The following is a 25,902-nucleotide window of genomic DNA, read 5'->3' as shown; positions in this document are numbered from 1 at the left end:
TCTAGTCACACTCACCACACTGTCTACAAACTCCTCAGAAAACAGGACACCGACACCATTCACGCCCTCCAGGCACCCTTGCCACACAAACTTGTATTTCTGTCCCTGCCTACCCTTCACCATTCTCACACCACTTCCCTTCCATCTCGTCTCTTGCACACAACATATGTCCACTCTTCTTCTGACCAATACTTCCACCACTTCTCCTGATCTCCCTGTCATTGTCCCTACATTCCATGTCCCAAACCTCAGAAACCGATCTCCACTTCGGGCTGTACCCTGCCCACATGTAGTTGTAATTGTCATGGTTCTCTTTTTGAGGCAATGTTTTTTATAGCCGGATGCCCTTCCTGACGCCAACCCTCTTAGTCGCCTCCTACGACACGCAGGGATACGGCGTACCTATTCTTATCCAGGGTACACACTGGGAAACGTTTAAAACATGGAAATCCTGGAGGGGGGGGGGGGGGGGGGGATCACCGCTGCGGTTTAAACATATTTAAATAAATATTTAAACAAAACCATGAAAACAATCTGGGAAAAGTCTCTAAGTGAGAACGTGGATTTGACAAAGCAGGAGCAGAGGTGAAAGAACAAACGAGAATATAGGGGGCGGGGCACAAGTTGAGACGAGGAGGCCGCACGAGACACCAGGCCGCACGAGGCGCGGACAAAGAAACGACTAATTACACACAAATTTGCAACAACTACAAAACCAAAACCAAATAGAAACACACAATAACACATACACAACAAAATACGCAGCGGAAATTTGACAAAGAAACGAACGGGAAAACACTCAAACTTTGATGCCGTGGAGAGATCAAAGCAAGCCCCGTCGCTCGAGGGACCGGAAGCGGAAGACATATATATATATATATATATATATATATATATATATATATATATATATATATATATATATATATATATATATATATATATATATATATAGTATATATATATATATATATATATATATATATATATATATATAGTATATATATATATATATACATATATATATATATATATATACACACACACATATATATATATATATACACATATATATATACACATATATATACAGTCACGTGAAAAAGTAAGTACACCCCATGTAAAGTTTTGACTTTTTCAACATATTTCAACATACACCTATTTGATCTTCATTTCAACAATATTGATAGATAAAGGTGATATAATATAACAAATATCATGAAACATTTACATTTTGTCATACATTGTATAATATAAATAAACATAAATGCAAATTTCGCATGTGGAAAAAGTAAGTACACCCCGACATTTATCACCACTTCAAATACCTAAAATTACAATCAGGTGCACCAGCTCAGGTGCAAATGATTAGAACATCGTTAGAGAGGATCTTGGAGGAACCTGTCTTATTTAAACCTCAGACATTTACTTTGGTTTGCTCTTTGTTGTTGAAGTGTGTGGCGTCACCATGCCGAGATCAAAAGACCTCTCTGAGGCCTTCAGAAAGAAGATTATAGATGCCTACGAGTCTGGGAAGGGATATAAAAAGCTCTCCAAACAATTTGAAATCAATCATTCGACTGTTCGGAAGATCATCTACAAGTGGAGAAGATTCCAAACAACTGCCAACTTGTTCAGGCCAGGCCACTCCAGCAAGTTCAGCCCGAGAGCAGACCGCAAGATGCTGAAAGAAATCTCTAAGAACCCCAGAATGTCATCACGGGACCTACAGGTAGCTCTTGCCACTGTTGATGTCAAAGTGCACGAGTCTACCATTAGAAAGAGGCTGCACAAATTTGATCGACATGGGAGGTGTGCCAGGAGGAATCCTTTGCCGTCCAGAAAGAACATCAGGGCAAGACTAAAGTTTGCCAATGAACACCGAGGCAAAGACCAGCACTTCTGGAACAATGTGCTCTGGACAGATGAGTCAAAGGTAGAGCTATTTGGCCACAGTACCAGAAGACACGTTTGGCGAAAAACAAAGACAGCATTTGACCACAAGAACCTGATACCAACTGTAAAGCATGGTGGTGGAAATATTATGGTTTGGGGCAGCTTTGCTGCATCAGGGCCTGGGCAGCTCACCATCATAGAATCCACCATGAATTCTTCATTGTACCAGAGGGTGCTTGAGGATAATGTGAGGCCATCTGTCAGAGAGTTGAAGCTCAACCGAAGGTGGACCTTGCAACATGAGAATGACCCTAAACATACCAGTAAATCCCCCAAGGAATGGCTGAAAATAAAGAAATGGAGGGTTCTGGAATGGCCAAGTCAAAGCCTGGATCTAAATCCCATCGAGATGTTGTAGGGGGATTTGAAACGAGCTGTGCATGCAAGAAAGCCCTCAAACATGGCACAGCTGAAAGAATTCTGCATGGAGGAGTGGGCAAAAATTTCTCCCAGTCGATGTCAGAGACTGGTGGACAGTTAGTTATAAGAAACGCCTACTTGAGGTTGTTTTTGCCAAAGGGGGCAATACCACCTATTAGAGCCAAGGGTGTACTTACTTTTTCCACACGCGAAATTTGCATTTATGTTTATTTAAATTATACAATAGACTACAAAATGTAAATGTTTCATGATATTTGTTGTATTATATCACCTTTATCTATCAATATTGTTGAAATGAAGATCAAATAGCTGTATGTTGAAATATGTTGAAAAAGTCAAAACTTTACATGGGGTGTACTTACTTTTTCACGTGACTGTGTGTATGTATGTATGTATGTATGTATGTATGTATGTATGTATGTATGTATGTATGTATGTATGTATGTATATATATATATATATATATATATATATATATATATATATATATATATATATATATACATATACACAGTCACGTGAAAATTTATATTTGTATATATATATATATATATATATAGTAGCCGAAAGCACCCGGCATTGCCCGGGCTCTTTTTGAATGAATTTTCTACTACAATTCAGCTTTTACTCACGGCCGTAGAAGATTGACTCCTATAATTCAGCTCAGCTTTTAATTGGAAAAAGGGCCCAGCCCAGCCGAGGCGGCCTCGACCGGCCTCACCACCAAGCATATAACCTTCCTGGGGCCCGTCCCGACATTTTTGGTTCTTTTTGAATGAATTTACTACTATAATTCAGCTTTTACTCACGGTCGTAGAAGATTGACTACTATAATTCAGCTCCGCTTTTAATTGCGAAATGGGCCCAGCCTGGCCGAGGCGGCCTCGACCGGCCTAGCCACCTCGCCTATAACCTTCCCGGGGCCCATCCCGACATTTTTTTGTTTCAGAGGTTTCCTCCTGTCTTTCACCGTTCAGGAGATTAGCGCGTACAGACAAACAAACAAACAAAAACTTTTATATATATATATATATATATATATATATATATATATATATATATATATATACTCAATATATATATATATATATAATCTCAATATATATATACTTTGGCAGGATGGCCGAGAGGTAACCAGACTCGCCTCTGAGCCATATAGCCTTGGTTTAAACCTCCACCCCGCAACAAACTGTCATCGTTGTGTATCGCAGGCAGGGTGAGGCATTGATGTATCCTCAGATGGATGTTAAATTGTGAGTCCCTTCTGCCAGCATTCGTTGGTGGACATTAAAGATTCAATGTTGTCCTTCATGAAGAGTAGGTGAACTCTTGCCGATAACAAATGACCCTGAACAAATGACAATTTCCTGCTCTAACCTATAGGAGGCATCAGCAGCACAGCCAATTAAGCTACTCACAGCCATGTGCTGCACACAAAAGAGGACGAAGTGCCTCATATATGACGATCAGGTTCTGAGAAGTTCGGAGTTGAGTCACTTGCTGCAGAATACAAAACCTCTGACATATGTCTTATAAAACTGTGTATCTCGTCCATATATAATTTTGAAGGCCCCTTGTAAGTTTTTTATGCAAAAATTATTTGGGTTCATCAAGGGAGGAGAGATGCAGATATTATTATTCCTCAAAACTGGGAATTTACCTCCATGCTTTTCATGACTGTTGAGGTAAAGAGATGAGACAGAAAACACAGATCCAAATAAATAAATAAATAACAGTGCATATGGAGCAAAATGCAGAAGATTAAATGGGGGAGAAAAGAACGATGTAAAGAACCTGGAACAAGCAAAGGAAGGGAGAGCGGGAGAGTCGAGGAGCTGTTGAAAGACAGATGGCGCAATTGAGGAGAGCAAAAGTTAAAACAAGAAAAGTTTTGAAAACTTCTTTCTTAGCTACAAGACAGTTGGAGTTAATACAAAAAACGGATTCAACGCCTTTGCTCGACTTGTATTTGAGCTTTTGGAAGCAGATGCGAGGCAAAATATTTTTGATAACAACGTGATGTCTGTATACGAGTTCATTTTGGAGAAATATCTGTGAGTGTCTCACCTGAAAGTAAAGGGACACAAATTGATGACGAATAACAAACTGAGATTTTGGAAAGAGGGAGGGGAGGGAGGAGAGAAGGATGTGGCAAGTTGCTGTGACAGGCAGTGAAACACAGAGATGTGAAGATCAGAAAACTGCATAAAATGTACATGCACGGAATCCACAATAATGGCTGAAAACTACACCTTCCATTCCCCCTGAAAAGTCAACACTTAAAACAAGAACTATCTTCCGACAACCCATCGTCACTGACGAAAGCACAAATGCAGAAGTCACCGTTCATCTGTTGAGTGGATTAGAGGTTGAGTAACAGCATTAGCTCATCTCGTTTGACTATTTGTAAATAACACACGTGTTAGTACCAATGGTGGGCGTGGCAAAATATGGACACCGTTCTTCTGCCAACCTGGGGTTCAAATGCACAAAGATTTGCGCTCATGGAGTGTCGTTCAAGTGATGCACGATTCATGAATTTGACCTCCCTCTAGTGTCAAATCACTTGTCCCAAATGACTTGTCTGTGGACATAAAACGCTAACTGTGCAATTCTCAAAAACTTAGCCATTTTTAGGCAGTATAATGGGCAAATGACAAACTCCTGCCCCTAAATTTGAAGCATCACTAATCCTCGGCCATTGAAGTCTCGTGGTGCTGAAGGAGCAGTTCCGTCTGGTCACCGAAAAGCCGAACCCGTTCTTCCGCAAATGTTCTCACAAATAATGAAACTGATTTTGAGGGCCTTTCACTTGCTCACCGCAGGCAGGTTGGTGATCTTTCTATCTTCTACCGACTCCTCTCCAGCCTAGATCCCCCTGCTCTGTCTGTGCTCTGTCCCCCCAAATATTCCTGCAGGACGCACAAGATCTGCCAGCAACCCTCTTCTGGTGAAACTGCCTAAATCAAGACTCTCCACTCACCTTCACTCTTTCTCATCACCTCTGGAACAAACTCCCACACTCTCTTCAATCCCAATAATTCATAATTACAACAACCTTGCACACTCAATTCTCTGATACCAGCGAGCAGTCAAAATAGTTTATCAAGCAATGGCGCATAATTATGGCTCCTAATTTTCATGTGTGATAAATTAGAACAACAATACAATCAAATTTTTTCGTGAATGTTGATTATATAATATCAAAAGTAATAAAAAAGGGGAATGACAGTAAATAATGTTGAAAATATTTTCACGGGGGTTTCTAACAATGAAAGAATTTTCAACAAGTGACACACTGAGTTGATGACCTTAACAATTAAGATGGCTCAAGAACATACTAGACAATGACATGGCTCACCGATTGAGGTGACTGCAACAGAGCCAATATCATCAAAGATAAATAATATTTGGCCAATAGGAAGGGCCTCTTGTGAAAGAAAACTCATGAGGTGCGACACTCGATTTCCCAGGAAATGAACATCTCATCTGGCAAAGGACTGGCCCTTGAAAATTATTTCATGAGTCAAGGATTACAAAAAGACGTAATCGCTTGAGGATATTATGGCGATGTAAGATTTGGACAATCAGTTCCTGAAAGTTTGAGGATTCACACAAAAGTAAAAGCTCAGATACGTTGAGAAAGCATGTCGTAAATCTTCCCGGAGTGATGTGGAATAAAATTTAGGAGCTCAAAAAAACCAAAAAAAAAAACCGAGGGACACACACACAAAGTTGTTTACTCTATCATTTGAAACAGCAGGGTTATGTTCGGCCTGGAGAACCAAGGTGGCACTTGCTCTATGAGAATGTCACTCTTTCTGTGGAGGATCATATTGAATGAAAGTTGAACAGAGCCACGTACAATTTCTGTGTCCACTAAGAGAGGCCAAAGTTGAAGTTCAAACCAGACAGAGCAATGTTGAAGTCACTCGGGTTGTGTGACACTTAACGAGGACTATACGACACCTTGACCCGAGAACCATATTGTGTAACGTGAGGACCAAAGCGACCGCTTTACTAATGTGTTCAAGATGCAAAATCTTGGCTTCTTGTTGCAGTTAAGTGGTCAGCACTAAATACATGCGAAAAGATCATAATCGTGTAAAAATACCCGCGAGAACATATTAAATGGCAGGTTTGCAATCAACGCGTCAGGTTTAAGCACCGGAGACAGAAAAATTAATCAATAATCTCAGAGAAGTACAAAGGAACCGAATCGAAATCAATTTCCCCAACCCCAGAAATTAGGCACGTGTATAACCATTTTTATTGAATTAAGTGCGTGCAAAACCATAATTAAGCATGTGCAAAAATCATGGATCTTATTTGTGCTCAATTAAAGCACAAATGAGGTCCATGATTTTTTGAAAGGCCTAAACAATCCGTTGCTGCCCACCTCAAAACAGAAGTCCTGTCCAAGGATGCTGCTGTGTACCGGTCTAATGGTCACCTCGTCATCCATGCTGAGGTCCAGCGCCTCCGCCGAGGTAGGACTCAGCAGAGACTCGTGAGAGCGTGACTCTTTCAGGCGCGGCATGGCAAAGGAGCTGCGGAGAAAAGGGCGGCTACATCAATCAGAGTTAGATGTGTCAAGGGCCGAGTCGGAAACGACTTAAATGCTTAAATCAGACTTCTCAAAGAGTTTGTGTGACAAAGGTGGGATCAAACCATTTCATAAAGCAACAATTGTATCTTTGCATATTGCATAAAGAAGCAATTTGTGCAACTTTGAACAAGCAACAATTGTATCTTGTTCAAAGTTGCACAAATTGCTTCTTTATGCAGAGTAGGCCATAAAACGTAGACTTGCAATGAGAGATTTTGGCTGATGAAGGGCAAACACTGTAAACATCAGCAACACCTCGTTTCACCACCAAACTAAAGACATTCATCAACTTTTAAACAATAAAACCCATTGGGTATTTTGTCCGCCGATGCAGACTAACCACCTTCACAGACTAGTTTTCCATTGTATTTACAAAAGGCTGGTTGAGAGTCTTAATGCATGAAGGCAAATGTAGCTGTCATTGCAAATGCTGGCAAAAAGAATCTTGCACATGCTGCTTCTATTCACCCAACAATGGATGAAGGCCCTCAATGTCAGACATTATACCAGGGCTGTCTCTCGAGACATATCTCAAGCTTCCGATAAACTCTGGCATCCCACCTTGCTCTCCAAACTCTCTGCCTATGGAATCCAAAGTCAACTCCACACATGGCTTACCGACTTCCTCGACTCTCGTAGCCAACATGTGGCTCTCAACGGAATCCTTTCATCTCTCGCTGTCAAGGCTGGAGTGCCCCAAGGCAGTGTTCTGGGCCAAGTCCTATTCCTGATCTTCATCAATGATCTCTCTGAGTCGCTGGGAAATCCTCTATCTATTTGCTGACGACTCCACCCTCTGTTGTGACATACCTCATCCTTCAGACAGACAGGCTGCAGTCTCTTCCCTCTCTTCAGACCTTGAAAAGAATCACAAGCCTGTCAAACACTTGAATATGTCTTTAAATCCTGACAAATCTCACACTCTCACTATCGCTCTCTAAAAGGACCGTCTCACCCCTTCCCCCTCCATCTACTTTCTTAACAATCCTCTTGAGGAAGTTCAGCCACTCAAACTCCTGGGTCTCACTATCAGCCATGATATTTCTTGAGGAAACCACATTTCAAAGTTGGCCTCCAAAGCCAGTCGCTAACTGAGGATTGTCCATCATACAAACTACAAAATCCTTACTTTCACACATCAACACCTATCCACCTTCAAGGCCTTCATCTGCAGCTTGATGCAATATTGCTCTCCCCTCTGGGCTGGCTCCCCTGCCTCAAACCAACCACCCTCAGGTTGACACCGTGGAAGCCAAGGCCTTCAAGATCATTGGAATCTCCTGTGATAAAGCTGATTATATGGGCCTATTACTTTCCCATTGGAGACATGTTTATGGTCTCTCTGTCTTCTACCACCTCCTTTCTGGTATTGTACCCTCTGCACTTTCCATGCTTTGTCTCCATGTCTCCCCCCTCCCCTCCCCTCATCTTTCTGCTGGGCTCACATGGTCCACCATCAACCCCATTCTGGTGAAACTCCCAAAATCCAGAATCACTGCTCACCTCCACTCATTCGTTCCATCCCCAACCCTCCCCACACCTGTGGAACCAACGTCCACATGCTCTTCCATCTAATTTTCCCCTCCAGGTCTTCAAGACAGCTGTTCACCACCATCTCAGATCATCCATCATCCAAAACCATGATCTTTGTGATCCTCGTTAAACCATCCCCACCCCTCCCACCTCTTTTTTTCAAATTTCCAGTTTTATTCCTGATAGTTTCATTATGTATCCATCTTGTCTACTCCATGCATCCTTTCCTACCCCTCATTCCGACCCACAACCATTGTTTGTCCAGGTCTCCCTCTATTTGCTCCTTCAACCCTGCTGTTGGTGTTTTCCCCCTCTCTCTACTGTTCCTTTTATTGTGTTGCATCCTGATCTGTTCAGTGTTCTAGCCCTTCCATGAGCCTTGACTCTCTATACAAGAAAAATTGCTTCTCAATTGAACATTATTTCGGTGATGGATGTGGTGGAGGGAGGAGGGTAGGAGTTATTTTCAAAACCTAGAAATGCAGGTCAATTTGTAAAATAAATGACAAGGTTCTTCCAAAATACATTGTGGTGATTAAAATATACTTGCAGAGGAGTTTTGGGATGCCTCAATCCAACAATGGACTTACAAAGGCTGTAAATGATAATGCACATTATATAGACTAGGAATCCCCCTTTAGCGATTGTGACAACTCAAATCAAGCCCAAAAATGCAGGTATATTCCCCAGATTAAGCGCCATCCAATGGGAAAACAGCATTCACCGAGTCCTCTCACAGATGAAGATCAGGTGTGTCAATGAGGCTTCAGAAGCCATCTGCTACATCCAATGAGGCTTCAGAAGCCATGTACCACATCCAATGAGGCTTCAGAAGCCATCTGCTACATCCAATGAGGTTTCAGAAGCCATGTACCACATCCAATGAGGCTTCAGAAGCCATGTGCCACATCCAATGAGGCTTCAGAAGCCATCTGCTACATCCAATGAGGCTTCAGAAGCCATGTACCACATCCAATGAGGCTTCAGAAGCCATGTACCACATCCAATGAGGCTTCAGAAGCCATGTACCACATCCAATGAGGCTTCAGAAGCCATCTGCTACATCCAATGAGGCTTCAGAAGCCATGTACCACCTCCAATGAGGCTTCAGAAGCCATCTGCTACATCCAATGAGGCTTCAGAAGCCATGTACCACATTCAATGAGGCTTCAGAAGCCATGTGCCACATCTAATGAGGCTTCAGAAGCCATGTACCACATCCAATGAGGATTAAGAAGCCATGTACCACATCCAATGAGGCTTCAGAAGCCATGTACCACATCCAATGACTATTCAGAAGCCATGTGCCACATCTATTGAGGCTTCAGAAGCCATGTATCACATCCAATGAGGATTCAGAAGCCATGTACCACATCCAATGAGGCTTCAGAAGCCATGTACCACATCCAATGACTATTCAGAAGCCATGTACCACATCCAATGAGGCTTCAGAAGCCATGTACCACATCTATTGAGGCTTCAGAAGCCATGTATCACATCCAATGAGGATTTCAGAAGCCATGTACCACATCCAATGAGGCTTCAGAAGCCATGTACCACATCCAATGACTATTCAGAAGCCATGTGCCACATCCAATGAGGCTTCAGAAGCCATGTACCACATCTATTGAGGATTCAGAAGCCATGTACCACATCCAATGAGGATTCAGAAGCCATGTACCACATCCGATGAGGCTTCATAAGCCATGTGCCATGTCAACACCACATTCCATGGATATATATGGCCTGGCATGGTAGGTTAGAGGTATGAGATGAGTCCTCATTTTTGGGCTTTGGAAGGACCATAAGCTGGAGGACCCATCTGCCTGCACTGGTCGATGGTCAACATCATTAAATATCCCATGGTGCCTTTTGTGAAGAGGAGAAGAGCACCCTGAACAAATTACAAATTACTGCCACCTTCAGTCGAATATCTATCTCGGACTGGTTCAAGCCTTGAAACATTTGTTCACCAATCATGAATGTCAAAAGCTGTCAAGATTATACATCATTCATCACATCACATCTCACGTGTGCACACATACACACACACACACACACACACCAAAATCAATATAATCACAACATGGCAACAGAAAAAGAGCATTAGGGTAGCAAGCAATTGTGTCCACTTATGTTACAATTAAATTCCATCAATAAAGTTCATGTTTGTATCATAATATGATTCATCTGCAAGCAAAGTGAGATCGACTCTTGACAATGATCACGTCAACAATTAATTTGTCTCTTCATTGACCAGAATCAACTTCCAGTGGTGCTCACACGATCAAACATCCACAATGCAAAGACCTGTGTCGACGTTCCACTCCAAACCGAATAAAACGAGGATTCATATTCCCAGCCAACACCAAAGGGATGGACAAGAATGTATCCACGTGCATGCAGTATTTGCTGCCATGTAAATTCCATGTACAGGTCAAGCTGATGGAATGCAAAAGTCAATCTTATTTCTCTCCAGGTCTCCCCCTATTTTGTCCCTAAACTCTACTGCTGGCGTGTTCCCACCCACACTTCCCATCCCTTTCTCTTTCTACTGTTCTTTTCATTCTGTTACGTCCTGATCCGTTCTGTGTTCTCGCTCCTTCACAAGGAGATAGGACGCAGAACTGTGTGCTCTGGCTCCTACTCAACAAGCAGGTGGTTACATCACAGATTTTCTGCCCTCCACCATGCACGTGTGCAATGGCCCATGTACCTCAACTGAGAAACAACAAGAAATCGCATGTGCAAAGTAATAAAGCAATTACTATAAATCACACACATTGTCTCGGAGACATGCTGAATGGAGAAGGTGGATCAGACTCGGCAACGGTTGCTAGAGTGAGATGTGCATGGAAGAAGTTTCGGGAACTGAGTGGCGTGCTGATGAGGAGGGGAGTGTCGTTGAAGCTGAAGGGAAAGGTGTATGCTGCATGTGTGAGAAGTGTTATGATTTATGGGAGCGAGACATGGGTCATGAATGTAGAGCAGCAACGAAGGCTGGAAAGGGTGGAAATGCGAATGGTTCGGTGGATGTGCGGAGTGTCGTTGAGAGAGAGGAAGACAAATGATGAATTGCGAAAGATGATGGGAATAGAGCCTGTGATTGATGCTGTAAAGAGGAACAGGTTGAGATGGTTTGGTCATGTGTTGAGGAAGGATGAAAGTGACTGGTTGAGAAGAGTGATGGAAATGAATGTCGAAGGAAGTAGAGGGCAGGGAAGACCGAGAAAGACTTGGCTAAAGATGGTCGAAGAAGAAATGCGGGCAAGGGGGTTAACAAGGAGAGATGCAGAAAATAGGGCAAAATGGAGAAGATTGTCATGGGGACCGCAAGGCTAACCCCCGCTCTTGCAGGGAAAATGGCCTTAAAATGCATGTTGTTGTTGTTGTTGTACACACATTGGAAACTTTGCCTGGTAATTCATTTTGATCTCGGCAATTCAAATTCACAAAGATATCACCAATCAGATGAGTGACAGACGAGACAAATTTACATCCCCCCAGTGTTTCTTCAGAGAGGGTCGGGAAAGGTAACATAGATTTCTGGCAGCGTTTACACTGTGAGATTAAAGTAAGATGGGATGGTCCGATTTGGTGGAAACAATGATTCCCAATGAGTGTAGTGGCTGAGTATGGCGAATAAAGGGTTGGGGGGATGGAAGACGTGGAACAAGCAATTGATGTTAGAATCGAGAAATCGAGGAGATTTATCTGCTGGCAGCTGAGGTGCAGGGATATAACAGTGGGAAAGGAGAGTATTTGGTTGAACTGCACTGGATTAAGACAGCATTGTACAAAAAACATGTCAACAGCACAAATGCGTAATATATTTTTTGCCAAGACTAGTCTCTGAGGCTGTAAGTGTACAGATTATGTTGAGAAACATTGCTCCTCATTACATGTGGAAATGTCTCGCACCTTTTCGAGCCGATCTCTCCATAGCACATAGTATACAACAGATCGTAACATCAACACGCTTCTCTGAAGCTGAGATCTGGGACAGTCACCTTGCGGACCTCTCAACAGGAAGAAGACCGAGGATTGTGCAAGCGATGGATTGCCTGGCCTTGGGTCCCCAAAAGGCAAATGATTGTCGGACACACGTCATCCAGCATCCACGGAAAGTCGAGGAGGGCAAATCCAATATGCATTAGGAAGAATGTCAAAAACTTTTAAGGTCTCTTCACACAGATCGCCCTCGAGCAGGTTAGGCACAAAACTCGGCACAATCGTAAATTTGGCTGCAGCCGAGATGTATCTGTGGCTTGCCCCAGGCATGCTGGGGTGCCATCTGCCCGGTGCAATTTTCTTGGGCAGACGTCGTTACTTTCTAGAATTATACCGTGGAGAGATGTCGCGTGCTGGGCAGAGATGCTCAAGTGGGATTCTTTAAGGCTTGAAGATTATTATAGGGTTCCTCGTGATGGTGAAAATGAGGGCATGCAAATGTGGAGAGAGAGCGAGAGAGAGACAGAGAGAGCGAGAGAGAGAGACAGAGAGAGAGAGCGCGAGAGCGAGAGAGAGAGAGAGAGAGAGAGAATGTTGCAGTTCATACGATGCACAAGAGAGGTAAAGCAGGGTTGATCTGTTTCATGGTCTCCTCGGAGCACTTGCCTCATTATCAAGGTTCAAATCCCGTATATACGTGCTTTGATGATTCACTGACTCTCTACTATTGTCCTTGCATTTCATGTACAAGAACATTGATGTCTCCTAATGTCTTTGTCCTGCAGTGATATGTATAAGCTTCACCACGAGCCATCACCCCAAAGAAAATCATGAAACAAAGCATCGCGTGTGATCACGAAAGATGAATTGGAAGGAATTATGAATCAAATGAATCTTTTTAGACTTGTGAAAGAAAAACAAACAGTAGCCGGTTTTAAAAGACCTCTTTCAGGGATTGAAGCAGTGGAAACCTCAAATAAATCAATCACTCACACACACACACACACACACACACACACACACACACACACACACACACACACACACACACACACACACACACACACACACACACACACACACACACACACACGATGGCAGCAAGGGGCAAGCAGCAAGCATGATTTGTCGCCTCCCTCTCGCCTAGGATAGAAAGGACTGAGGGTCGAGTCAGATACATCAGTATCGAAGGCAGTGAAGACCGAGCCGAAAACGGCAGCTTTGATGGGACGAGATGCATAATCGAGTCGCCCAGTATCACGCCGTTCAACATGCGTTTGTGACAAGGCCTGGCTCCTTGGCCTTGCCTTGCGGCTTGTAGGTGTTGCTGGCTCTATCCCATCAAGGAAGGATGAAACTGAGGAAGGATGAGACTAAGAAAGAAGAGACTAAGACATACCTGGAAAGCCACACGGGAAGTCTACATTGTCGCCACTTTGGGGACGGAGTGGGAAACGGAGGACAGATAGGGAGATGGCTTGGTCCACGAGTCATGGTTCCTTGCTGGGTAAAGATGGATGCTTCAGTACTGGGGAAGGCTCATTTAAATGGAGCATGGATAAGGAGATGGCTTCGTTCACAAGTCGTGGTTTCTTGCTGGAGTGAAGATAGATGCTTCAGTACTGGGGAAGGCTCAGTTAAACGGAGCATGGATAAGGAGATGGCTTGGCCAATGTGTCGTGGTTCCTTGCTGGAGTGAAGGTGGGTGCTTCAGGACCAGAGAAGCCTCTGTTCAGTCTTAGAGACTCATGAGTGGAGATGACGACTGGTAGCAGCGGCACGATACACGCACACACAATATATAAAACCGTGATTATACACACACATGCACAGTTGTGATACATACACATTATACATATTATATACACACATATTGATATATGATCAATGATCATACACATATTATACGTGACATATTATACATATTATACACACACAATTTATATATGTGATCATGCAAATATTATACAGGACATCATACACATATTATACATGACATCATACACATATTGCACATATAAATATTATACATACAGTGCATTCAGAAAGTATTCAGACCCCTTCACTTTTTTCACATTTTGTTATGTTGCAGCCTTATGCTGAAATCGTTTAAATTCATTTTTTCCCTCATCAATCTACACTCAATACCCCATAATGACAAAGAGAAAACAGGATTTTAGAAAGTTTTGCAAATTTATTAAAAACTAGGGCATGCCCGTACTATATATATATCTAAAATTATATCCCCCCCCTCTATTTACATGAAATGGTTTGGTCCAAAGCGAACGGCTTGCGAGTACGGTGACAATCCCCCCCTCTATTTACATGAAATGGTTTGGTCCAAAGCGAACGGCTTGCGAGTACGGTGTTTTTTATCGGACCCGTGGAATTATAGATAGTAGTTTTAATTAGTTTTAAAACATAGTTTAACGCCAACATAGTTTGCCAACGTGAAATAAATGAATACGCTCTCAAATGTGCCGTCCGAGGCAGAGTCTGTTCGCCACGTTCGGCACACGTGATAACTCGCTGCTCTCTGATTGGTTGAATCGTTTTTTGGACATAGCTCGGTAACTACTTGTCCGATTAATATGAAACCTTGAAAAGGCACATCCTCGGGTCCCCAGCAATATACCTGGCAAGTTTAAAGTATATCGGACCCGTGGTTGTCGAGAAACAGCGGTCACAAACAAACATACAAACATACAAACATACAAACATACACACACACAGAGATTAGTGGAATTATAGATAGACTAGGGCATGCCCGTACTATATATATGCCCGTACTATATATATATCTAAAATTATATCCCCCCCCTCTATTTACATGAAATGGTTTGGTCCATTCGCAACGCCAAAGCGAACGGCGAACGGCTTGCGAGTACGGTGACAATCCCCCCCCTCTATTTACATGAAATGGTTTGGTCCATTCGCAACGACCACAGAACCCCCCCCCCCCCTCTATTTACATGAAATGGTTTGGTCCATTCGCAACGCCAAAGCGAACGGCGAACGGCTAAATCGCCATAGCTCGGTAACTACTTGTCCGATTAATTTCAAACCTTGAAAAGGCACATCCTCGGGTCCCCAGCAATATACCTGGCAAGTTTCAAGTATATCGGACCGGTAGTTGTCGAGAAACAGCGGTCACAGACAAACATACATACATACAAACATACAAACATACACACAGAGATTACTGGAATTATAGATAGATAAAAAAGTTTTGCAAACCATCACTGCAACACTCCACCGATCTGGGCTTTATGGCAGAGTAACCAGATGGAAGCCAAACAGTTCAATCTTGGTTTCATCAGACCACAGAATCTTGTTTCTCACAGTCTGAGTCCTTTAGGTGCTTTTTTGCAAACTCCAGGCGGGCTTTCATGTGTCTTTCACTGAGGAGAGGCTTCCGTCTGGCCACTCTGCCATAAAGCCCAGATCGGTGGAGTGTTGCAGTGATGGTTGTCCTTCTGGAAGTTTCTCCCATCTCCACACAGGATCTCTGGAGCTCAGCCAGAGTGACCATCGGGTTATTGGTCACCTCTATTACCAAGGCCCTTCTCCCCCGATTGCTCAGTTTGGCCGGGCGGCCAGCTCTAGGAAGAGTCCAGGTTGTTCCGAACTTCTTCCATTTAAGAATTATGGAGGCCACTGGGCTCTTGGGAACCTTCAATGCAGCAGAAATTTTTTTGTAGGCTTCCCCAGATCTGTGCCTCGACACAATCCTGTCTCTGAGCTTTGCAGGCAGGTCCTTCGACCTCACGGCTTGGTTTTTGCTCTGATATGCATTGTCAGCTGTGAGACCTTATATAGACAGGTGTGTGCCTTTCCAAATCATGTCCAATCAATTGAATTTACCACAGGTGGACTCCAATCAAGGTGTAGAAACATCTCAAAGATGACCAAGAGAAATGGGAGGCACCTGAGCTAAATTTCAAGTGTCATAGCAAAGGGTCTGAATACTTATGTCAAAGTGATATTTCAGTTTTTTCTTTTTAATAAATTTGCAAAACTTTCTAAAATCCTGTGTTCTCTTTGTCATTATGGGGTATTGAGTGTAGATTGAGGAGGGAAAAGATGAATTTAAACGATTTCAGCAGAAGGCTGCAACATAACAAAATGTGAAAAAGTGAAGGGGTCTTAATACTTTCTGAATGCACTGTATACTAGACTCTGGAGGGATATGCTTACATATTGCGTAAGCAACAACAAACCATGCTTCGTACGTAGATACATAATAAATATAATATTTATGATTGAAGGCAAACATCACCGACCTGCTGCTAGATATCAATTCAGGTTTATTACTTGGCAAATTTTTTTTTTTTTTTTTGGAAGTATGTTGATCACTTGTGTGTTTGTGTGTTTATTTGTGTGTCTTTGTCTGTCCGCTCACTTATACTTACCTACAGGTCTTAATTTGAAACCAATCTTCACGAAACTTCACCAAATGGTAGAGTTCGTGGTCCGAGAAAATCCTATTTATTTTTGAGGTCAAAAGGTCAACCACCTTTTTTCAAATTTCTAAAATCCTCAATTTTAATCCAATTGACTTGAAATTTGAATAGGATTTACATATCGGCTAACTGAATTCAACCACAAACTATTTTTGAGATCAGCTTTGGCCAAAAGGTCAACATAGGCCAAAGGTCAACCACTTTTGGGAATTCCTAAAATCCACAATTTTCATCCGATTGACTTGAAATTTCAATAGGATTTACATATCAGCTTACTGAGTTCAACCACCAACTATTTTTGAGATCACCATAGGCCAAAAGGTCAACATAGGCCAAAGGTCAACAACAATTTCAGATTTCTAAAATGCTCAATTTTCATCCGATTGACTTAAAATTTCAATAGGATTTACATATCAGCTTACTGAATTCAACCACCAACTATTTTTTAGATCACCATAGGCCAAAAGGTCAACATAGGCCAAAGGTCAACAATTTCAGATTTCTAAAATGCTCAATTTTCATCCGATTGACTTGGAATTTGAATGTGATTTTCATATCAGCTAACTGAATTCAAACCCCAACAATTTTTGAGATCAGCATAGGCCAAAGGTCAACAACAATAATTTCAGATTTCAAAATACTTAATTTTCATCCAATTCACTTGATATTTGAATGGGATTTACATATCTGCTAACTTAATTCAACCACCAACTATTTTTCAGATCAACATAGGCAAAAAGGTCAACATAGACCAAAGGTCAACAACTATTTAAAATTTCTAAAATCCTCATTTTTCATCCGATTGACTTGGAATTTCAATGGGATTTTCATATCAGCCAACTGAATTCAACCACCAACTATTTTTGAGATCAAGATGAGCCAAAAGGTCAACATAGGCCAAAGGTCAACCACTTTTTTCGAATTCCTAAAATCCTCAATTTTCATCCAATTGGCTTGAAATGTGAAAACGATTTTCATATCAGCTTACTGAAACCAACCACAAACTATTTTTGAGGTCAAGGTCGGCCAAAAGGTCAACATAGGCTAAATTTCTAAAATTGTCAATTTTCATCCGATTATCTTCAACTTTAACACAAATTATTTTTGAGGTCAAAAGGATGCTCTACTGAGTGCCATTCTACTTTGTCTGTTTTGCCAAGTGTCGCTCTATGAGTGATTTTTCATATATTTATTTGTTTATTTTACGGACGTGTTTACAGTTTTATGAAAATTTTCATTGCGATTTTTATTTCCCAGTTTACAGTCACAGAAATTACAATTTTCAAATGCTCGATATCGATTGTGTTTTTTTTTGTTGTTGTTGTTTTTTTACAGACGGATTTTCGTGTTTTTTACGTAAATTTTCTTTTTACGGACGCTTTTTATTTTCATCATATATATACATATATATATATACATATATATATATATATATATATATATATATATACATACATACATACATACATACATACATACATATATATATATATATATATATATATATATATATATATATAAATAAAAATATATATATACATACTAGCTTAGCTCGGCTCGCTGCGCTCGCCTCACCAAGCGTCGATACTGAGGAACGGGCTTATTTCAGCTGAGGCTAATGACTGTACCTGAGTTGCTGTGTTATCATGATTTTCACCAATCATAATACAAACAATAATTACTTTGCACAAATGTATTTGTTGTGTTTGTGATATTACATTTTTATAGGCAATTTAGGTTGAAGATTTAGGTTGAATGTTTTTTTTTCAAGAAAGATCCCCTCAGCACACACATAGGGGAGGGGTAGGTGCAGACTGCAAGTTTGGGACGATTACACCTCACCACCACGTAATTCAAAACACCTCACCACCAAGTAATTCAAAACACCTCACCACCAAGTAATTTAAAACACCTCACAGCCATCAAACACGTAATAAAAACACCTCACAGCCATAAAACACGCAATAACAACACCTCACCACCACGAAATTAAAAACACCTCACAGCCATCAAACACATAATAAAAACACCTCACAGCCATAAAACACGTAATAAAAACACCTCACCACCACAAAAAACACCTCACAGCCATAAAACACGTAATTAAAACACCTCACAGCCATAAAATACGTAATAAAAACACCTCACAGCCCTAAAACACGAAATAAAAACACCTCACCACCACAAAATTAAAAACACCTCAGCCACAAAACACGTAATAAAAACACCTCACAGCCATAAAACGCGTAATAAAAATACCTCACCACCACGAAATTAAAAACACCTCACAGCCATAAAACACGAAAAAACACCTCACCACCACAAAATTAAAAACACCTCACCACCACAAAATTAAAAACACCTCACAGCCATAAAACACGTAATAAAAACACCTCACAGCCATAAAAACACGTAATAAAAACACCTCACCACCACAAAATTAAAAACACATCACAGCCATCAAACACGTAATAAAAACACCTCACAGCCATAAAACACGTAATAAAAACACCTCACAGCCATAAAACACGTAATAAAAACACACCACCACGAAATTAAAAACACCTCACAGCCATAAAACACGAAAAAAACACCTCACCACCACAAAATTAAAAACACCTCACAGCCATAAAACACGTAATAAAAACACCTCACAGCCATAAAACACGTAATAAAAACACCTCACAGCCATAAAAACACGTAATAAAAACACCTCACCAGCACAAAATTAAAAACACCTCACCACCACAAAATTAAAAACACCTCACCACCACAAAATTAAAAACACCTCACAGCCATAAAACACGTAATAAAAACACCTCACAGCCATAAAAACACGTAATAAAAACACCTCACCACCACAAAATTAAAAACACATCACAGCCATCAAACACGTAATAAAAACACCTCACAGCCATAAAACACGTAATAAAAACACCTCACAGCCATAAAACACGTAATAAAAACACCTCACAGCCATAAAACACGAAATAAAAACACCTCACCACCACGAACTTAAAAAACACCTCACAGCCATTAAACACGTAATAAAAACACCTCAGCCATAAAACACGTAATAAAAACACCTCACCACCACGAAATTAAAAACACCTCACCACCAAGTAATTCAAAACACCTCACCACCAAGTAATTTAAAACACCTCACAGCCATAAAACACGTAATAAGAACACCTCACCATCACGAAATTAAAAACACCTCACAGCCATAAAGCACGTAATAAAAACACCTCACCACCACGAAATTAAAAACACCTCACAGCCATAAAACACGTAATAAAAACACCTCACAGCCATAAAACACGTAATAAAAACACCTCACCAGCACAAAATTAAAAACACCTCACAGCCATAAAACACGAAATAAAAACACCTCACAGCCATAAAACACGAAATAAAAACACCTCACAGCCATAAAACACGAAATAAAAACACCTCACCACCACAAAATTAAAAACACCTCACAGCCATAAAACACGAAATAAAAACACCTCACCACCACGAAATTAAAAAACACCTCACAGCCATAAAACACGTAATAAAAACACCTCAGCCATAAAACACCTCACCACCACGAAATTCAAAACACCTCACCACGAAGTAATTCAAAACACCTCACCACTAAGTAATTCAAAACACCTCACCACCAAGTAATTGAAAACACCTCACCAACAAGTAATTGAAAACACCTCACAGCCATAAAACACGTAATAAGAACACCTCACCACCACGAAATTAAAAACACCTCACAGCCATAAAGCACGTAATAAAAACACCTCCACCATGAAATTAAAAACACCTCATAGCCATAAAACACGTAATAAAAACACCTCACAGCCATAAAACACGTAATAAAAACACCTCACCAGCACAAAATTAAAAACACCTCACAGCCACAAAACACGTAATAAAAACACCTCACAGCCATAAAACACGAAATAAAAACACCTCACAGCCATAAAACACGAAATAAAAACACCTCACCACCACAAAATTAAAAACACCTCACAGCCACAAAACACGTAATAAAAACACCTCACAGCCATAAAACACGTAATAAAAATACCTCACCGCCACGAAATTAAAAACACCTCACAGCCACAAAACACGTAATAAAAACACCCCACAGCCATTAAACACGTAATAAAAATACCTCACCGCCACGAAATTAAAAACACCTCACAGCCATAAAACACGTAATTAAAACACCTCACCACCACAAACTTAAAAACACATCACAGCCATAAAACACGTAATGAAAACACCTCACAGCCATAAAACACATAATAAAAACACCTCACAGCCATAAAACACGAAATAAAAACACCTCACAGCCATAAAACACGAAATAAAAACACCTCACAGCCATAAAACAAGAAATAAAAACACCTCACCACCACAAACTTAAAAAACACCTCACAGCCATAAAACACGGAATAAAAACACCTCACCACCACAAAATTAAAAACACATCACAGCCATAAAACAAGTAATGAAAACACCTCACAGCCATAAAACACGTAATAAAAACACCTCACAGCCATAAAACACGAAATAAAAACACCTCACAGTCATAAAACACGAAATAAAAACACCTCACCACCACAAACTTAAAAAACACCTCACAGCCATAAAACACGTAATAAAAACACCTCATCACCACGAAATTAAAAACACCTCACCACGAAGTAATTCAAAACACCTCACCACCAAGTAATTCAAAACACCTCACCACCAAGTAATTTAAAACACCTCACAGCCATAAAACACGGAATAAAAACACCTCACAGCCATAAAGCACATAATAAAAACACCTCACCACCACGAAATTAAAAACACCTCACAGCCATAAAACACGTAATAAAAACACCTCACAGCAAATAAAACACGTAATAAAAACACCTCACAGCCATAAAACACGTAATAAAAACACCTCACCACCACAAAATTAAAAACACCTCAGCCATAAAACACGAAATAAAACACCTCACAACCACGAACTTAAAAAACACCTCACAGCCATAAAACACGTAATAAAAACACCTCAGCCATAAAACACCTCACCACCACGAAATTAAAAACACCTCACCACGAAGTAATTCAAAACACCTCACCACCAAGTAATTTAAAACACCTGACAGCCATAAAACACGTAATAAAAACACCTCACCACCACGAAATTAAAAACACCTCACAGCCATAAAGCACATAATAAAAACACCTCACCACCACGAAATTAAAAACACCTCACAGCCATAAAACACGTAATAAAAACACCTCACAGCCATAAAACACGTAATAAAAACACCTCACAGCCATAAAACATGTGATAAAAATACCTCACCACCACGAAATTAAAAACACCTCACAGTCATAAAGCACGTAATAAAAACACCTCACAGCCATAAAGCACGTAATAAAAACACCTCACAGCCATAAAAGACGTGATAAAAATACCTCACCACCACGAAATTAAAAACACCTCACAGCCATAAAACACGTAATTAAAACACCTCACAGCCATAAAACACGAAATAAAAACACCTCACCACCACAAAATTCAAAACACCTCACAGCCATCAAACACATAATGAAAACACCTCACAGCCATAAAACACGTAATAAAAACACCTCACAGCCATAAAACACGTAATAAAAACACCTCACAGCCATAAAACACGTAATAAAAACACCTCACAGCCATAAAACACGAAATAAAAATACCTCACCACCACAAACTTAAAAAACACCTCACAGCCATAAAACACGTAATAAAAACACCTCAGCCATAAAACACGTAATAAAAACACCTCACCACCAAGTAATTTAAAACACCTCACAGCCATAAAACACGTAATAAAAACACCTCACCACCACGAAATTAAAAACACCTCACAGCCATAAAGCACGTAATAAAAACACCTCACCACCACGAAATTAAAAACACCTCACAGCCATAAAACACGGAATAAAAACACCTCACAGCCATAAAAGACGTGATAAAAATACCTCACCACCACGAAATTAAAAACACCTCACAGCCATAAAACACGTAATTAAAACACCTCACAGCCATAAAACACGAAATAAAAACACCTCACCACCACAAAATTCAAAACACCTCACAGCCATCAAACACATAATGAAAACACCTCACAGCCATAAAACACGTAATAAAAACACCTCACAGCCATAAAACACGTAATAAAAACACCTCACAGCCATAAAACACGTAATAAAAACACCTCACAGCCATAAAACACGAAATAAAAATACCTCACCACCACAAACTTAAAAAACACCTCACAGCCATAAAACACGTAATAAAAACACCTCAGCCATAAAACACGTAATAAAAACACCTCACCACCAAGTAATTTAAAACACCTCACAGCCATAAAACACGTAATAAAAACACCTCACCACCACGAAATTAAAAACACCTCACAGCCATAAAGCACGTAATAAAAACACCTCACCACCACGAAATTAAAAACACCTCACAGCCATAAAACACGGAATAAAAACACCTCACAGCCATAAAACACGTAATAAAAACACCTCACAGCCATAAAACACGTAATAAAAACACCTCACCACCACAAAATTAAAAACACCTCACAGCCATAAAGCATGTAATAAAAACACCTCACCACCACGAAATTAAAAACACCTCACAGCCATAAAACACGTAATGAAAACACCTCACAGCCATAAAACATGAAATAAAAACACCTCACAGCCATAAAACACGAAATAAAAATACCTCACGACCACAAACTTAAAAAACACCTCACAGCCATAAAACACGTAATAAAAACACCTCAGCCATAAAACACGTAATAAAAACACCTCACCACCACGAAATGAAAAACACCTCACCACCAAGTAATTCAAAACAGCTCACCACAAAGTCATTCAAAACACCTCACCACCAAGTAATTTAAAACACCTCACAGCAATAAAACACGTAATAAAAACACCTCACAGCCATAAAACACGTAATAAAAACACCTCACAGCCATAAAGCACGTAATAAAAACACCTCACCACCACGAAATTAAAAACACCTCACAGCCATAAAACACGTGATAAAAACACCTCACCAGCACAAAATTAAAAACACCCCACAGCCATAAAACACGTAATAAAAACACCTCACAGCCATAAAACACCTAATAAAAACACCTCACAGCCATAAAACACGTAATAAAAACACCTCACAGCCATAAAACACCTAATAAAAACACCCCACAGCCATAAAACACGTAATAAAAACACCTCACAGCCATAAAACACGTAATAAAAACACCTCACAGCCATAAAGCACGTAATAAAAACACCTCACCACCACGAAATTAAAAACACCTCACAGCCATAAAACACGTGATAAAAACACCTCACAGCCATAAAACACGTAATAAAAACACCTCACCAGCACAAAATTAAAAACACCCCACAGCCATAAAACACGTAATAAAAACACCTCACAGCCATAAAACACCTAATAAAAACACCTCACCACCACAAAATTAAAAACACCTCACCACCACGTCATATAAAAACACCTCACCACCACGTAATTAAAAACACCTCACCACCACGTAATTAAAAACACCTCACCACCACGTCATATAAAAACACCTCACCACCACAAAATTAAAAACACCTCACCACCACGTCATATAAAAACACCTCACCACCAAGTAATTCAAAACACCTCACCACAAAGTCATTCAAAACACCTCACCACCAAGTAATTTAAAACACCTCACAGCCAAAAAACACGTAATAAAAACACCTCACAGCCATAAAACACGTAATAAAAACACCTCACCAGCACAAAATTAAAAACACCCCACAGCCATAAAACATGTAATAAAAACACCTCACAGCCATAAAACACCTAATAAAAACACCTCACCACCACGTAATTAAAAACACCTCATCACCAACTAATTCAAAACACCTCACCACCACATAATTAAAAACACCTCACCACCACGTAATTATAAATACCTCACCACCACGTAATTCAAAACACCTCACCACCACGTGATTCAAAACCACCACAACGTTATTAAAATCACTTCACAACCACGGAAACAAAAGTTTGAGGGAGTCTTTAAGTGAGAACACAGACACTGCACAGATGTGTAGATATATAGATAAATGACTGTACCCGAGTTGCCGTTTTGTCATGGTTTAAACCAATCATAATTCAAACAATTATTTTGCACAAATGTATTTGTAATATACGTGATATCACATTTTATAAACAATTGAGTTGAAAAAAAAAATTCCCCAAAAAATTGAAAAAAAAAAAACATTTGGAAAAGTTTTCAAAGAAAATACCCTTAGGACATACCGACGGGAGAGATATGTGCATTCCAGAAGTTTGGTACGATTTCACATAAGTTTGAGAAAGTAGTTCAGTGACAACACAGGACAACACAACACAACACAACACAGGACAGACGCTGCACAGATATATATATATATATATATATATATATATATATATATATATATATATATATATATATATATATATATATATATATATATATATATATATATATATATATATATAATGGTATCTGTAATCTGGTTCTCCAACCTAATGAGCGGACAACATGACGTCATCGCCATGCACGTCCGCCTTGCCTGCAAAGTTCCAGAGGAACCATCTAGCAGTGCGTCATTACGGATTATAAATACAGATACTGTCACAAGTGCATGCAAAACTCACAGTTACCGAAAGGGTCACAGAGTTACAAGTGTATGGAAAGCCTCACTGCGTTGCCCTGATGAAGCCCCAACAAGGGCGAAACCAGGTCGGTAACTGTGAGTTTTGCATGCACTTGTGACAGTATCTGTATTTATAATCCGTAATGACGCACTGCTAGATGGTTCCTCTGGAACTTTGCAGGCAAGGCGGACGTGCATGGCGATGACGTCATGTTGTCCGCTCATTAGGTTGGAGAACCA

At 40.4% G+C, this 25,902-nt stretch overlaps 1 protein-coding gene across 3 annotated transcripts in view; it reads right to left on the bottom strand.

Moving 5' to 3' along the window:
• DAB2IP (DAB2 interacting protein) overlaps positions 1 to 25,902 on the bottom strand; it is a 204,376-nt gene that overhangs the window by 110,668 nt on the left and 67,806 nt on the right. For all 3 annotated transcript variants that reach the window (XM_078767189.1, XM_078767191.1, XM_078767190.1), the window contains exon 2: positions 6,737 to 6,887. In XM_078767189.1, the coding sequence (XP_078623315.1) occupies positions 6,737 to 6,877 (141 nt within the window). In that variant the 5' untranslated portion in view covers positions 6,878 to 6,887. The remainder of the gene's footprint in view (positions 1 to 6,736; positions 6,888 to 25,902) is intronic.

Source organism: Myxine glutinosa, chromosome 13, assembly GCF_964187855.1.
Source record: "Myxine glutinosa chromosome 13, kmMyxGlut1.1, whole genome shotgun sequence".
Classification (NCBI taxonomy): Eukaryota; Metazoa; Chordata; class Myxini; order Myxiniformes; family Myxinidae; genus Myxine; species Myxine glutinosa.
Note: the sequence above shows the minus strand (reverse complement) of the source record. Positions and strands in the feature narration are given on the sequence as shown.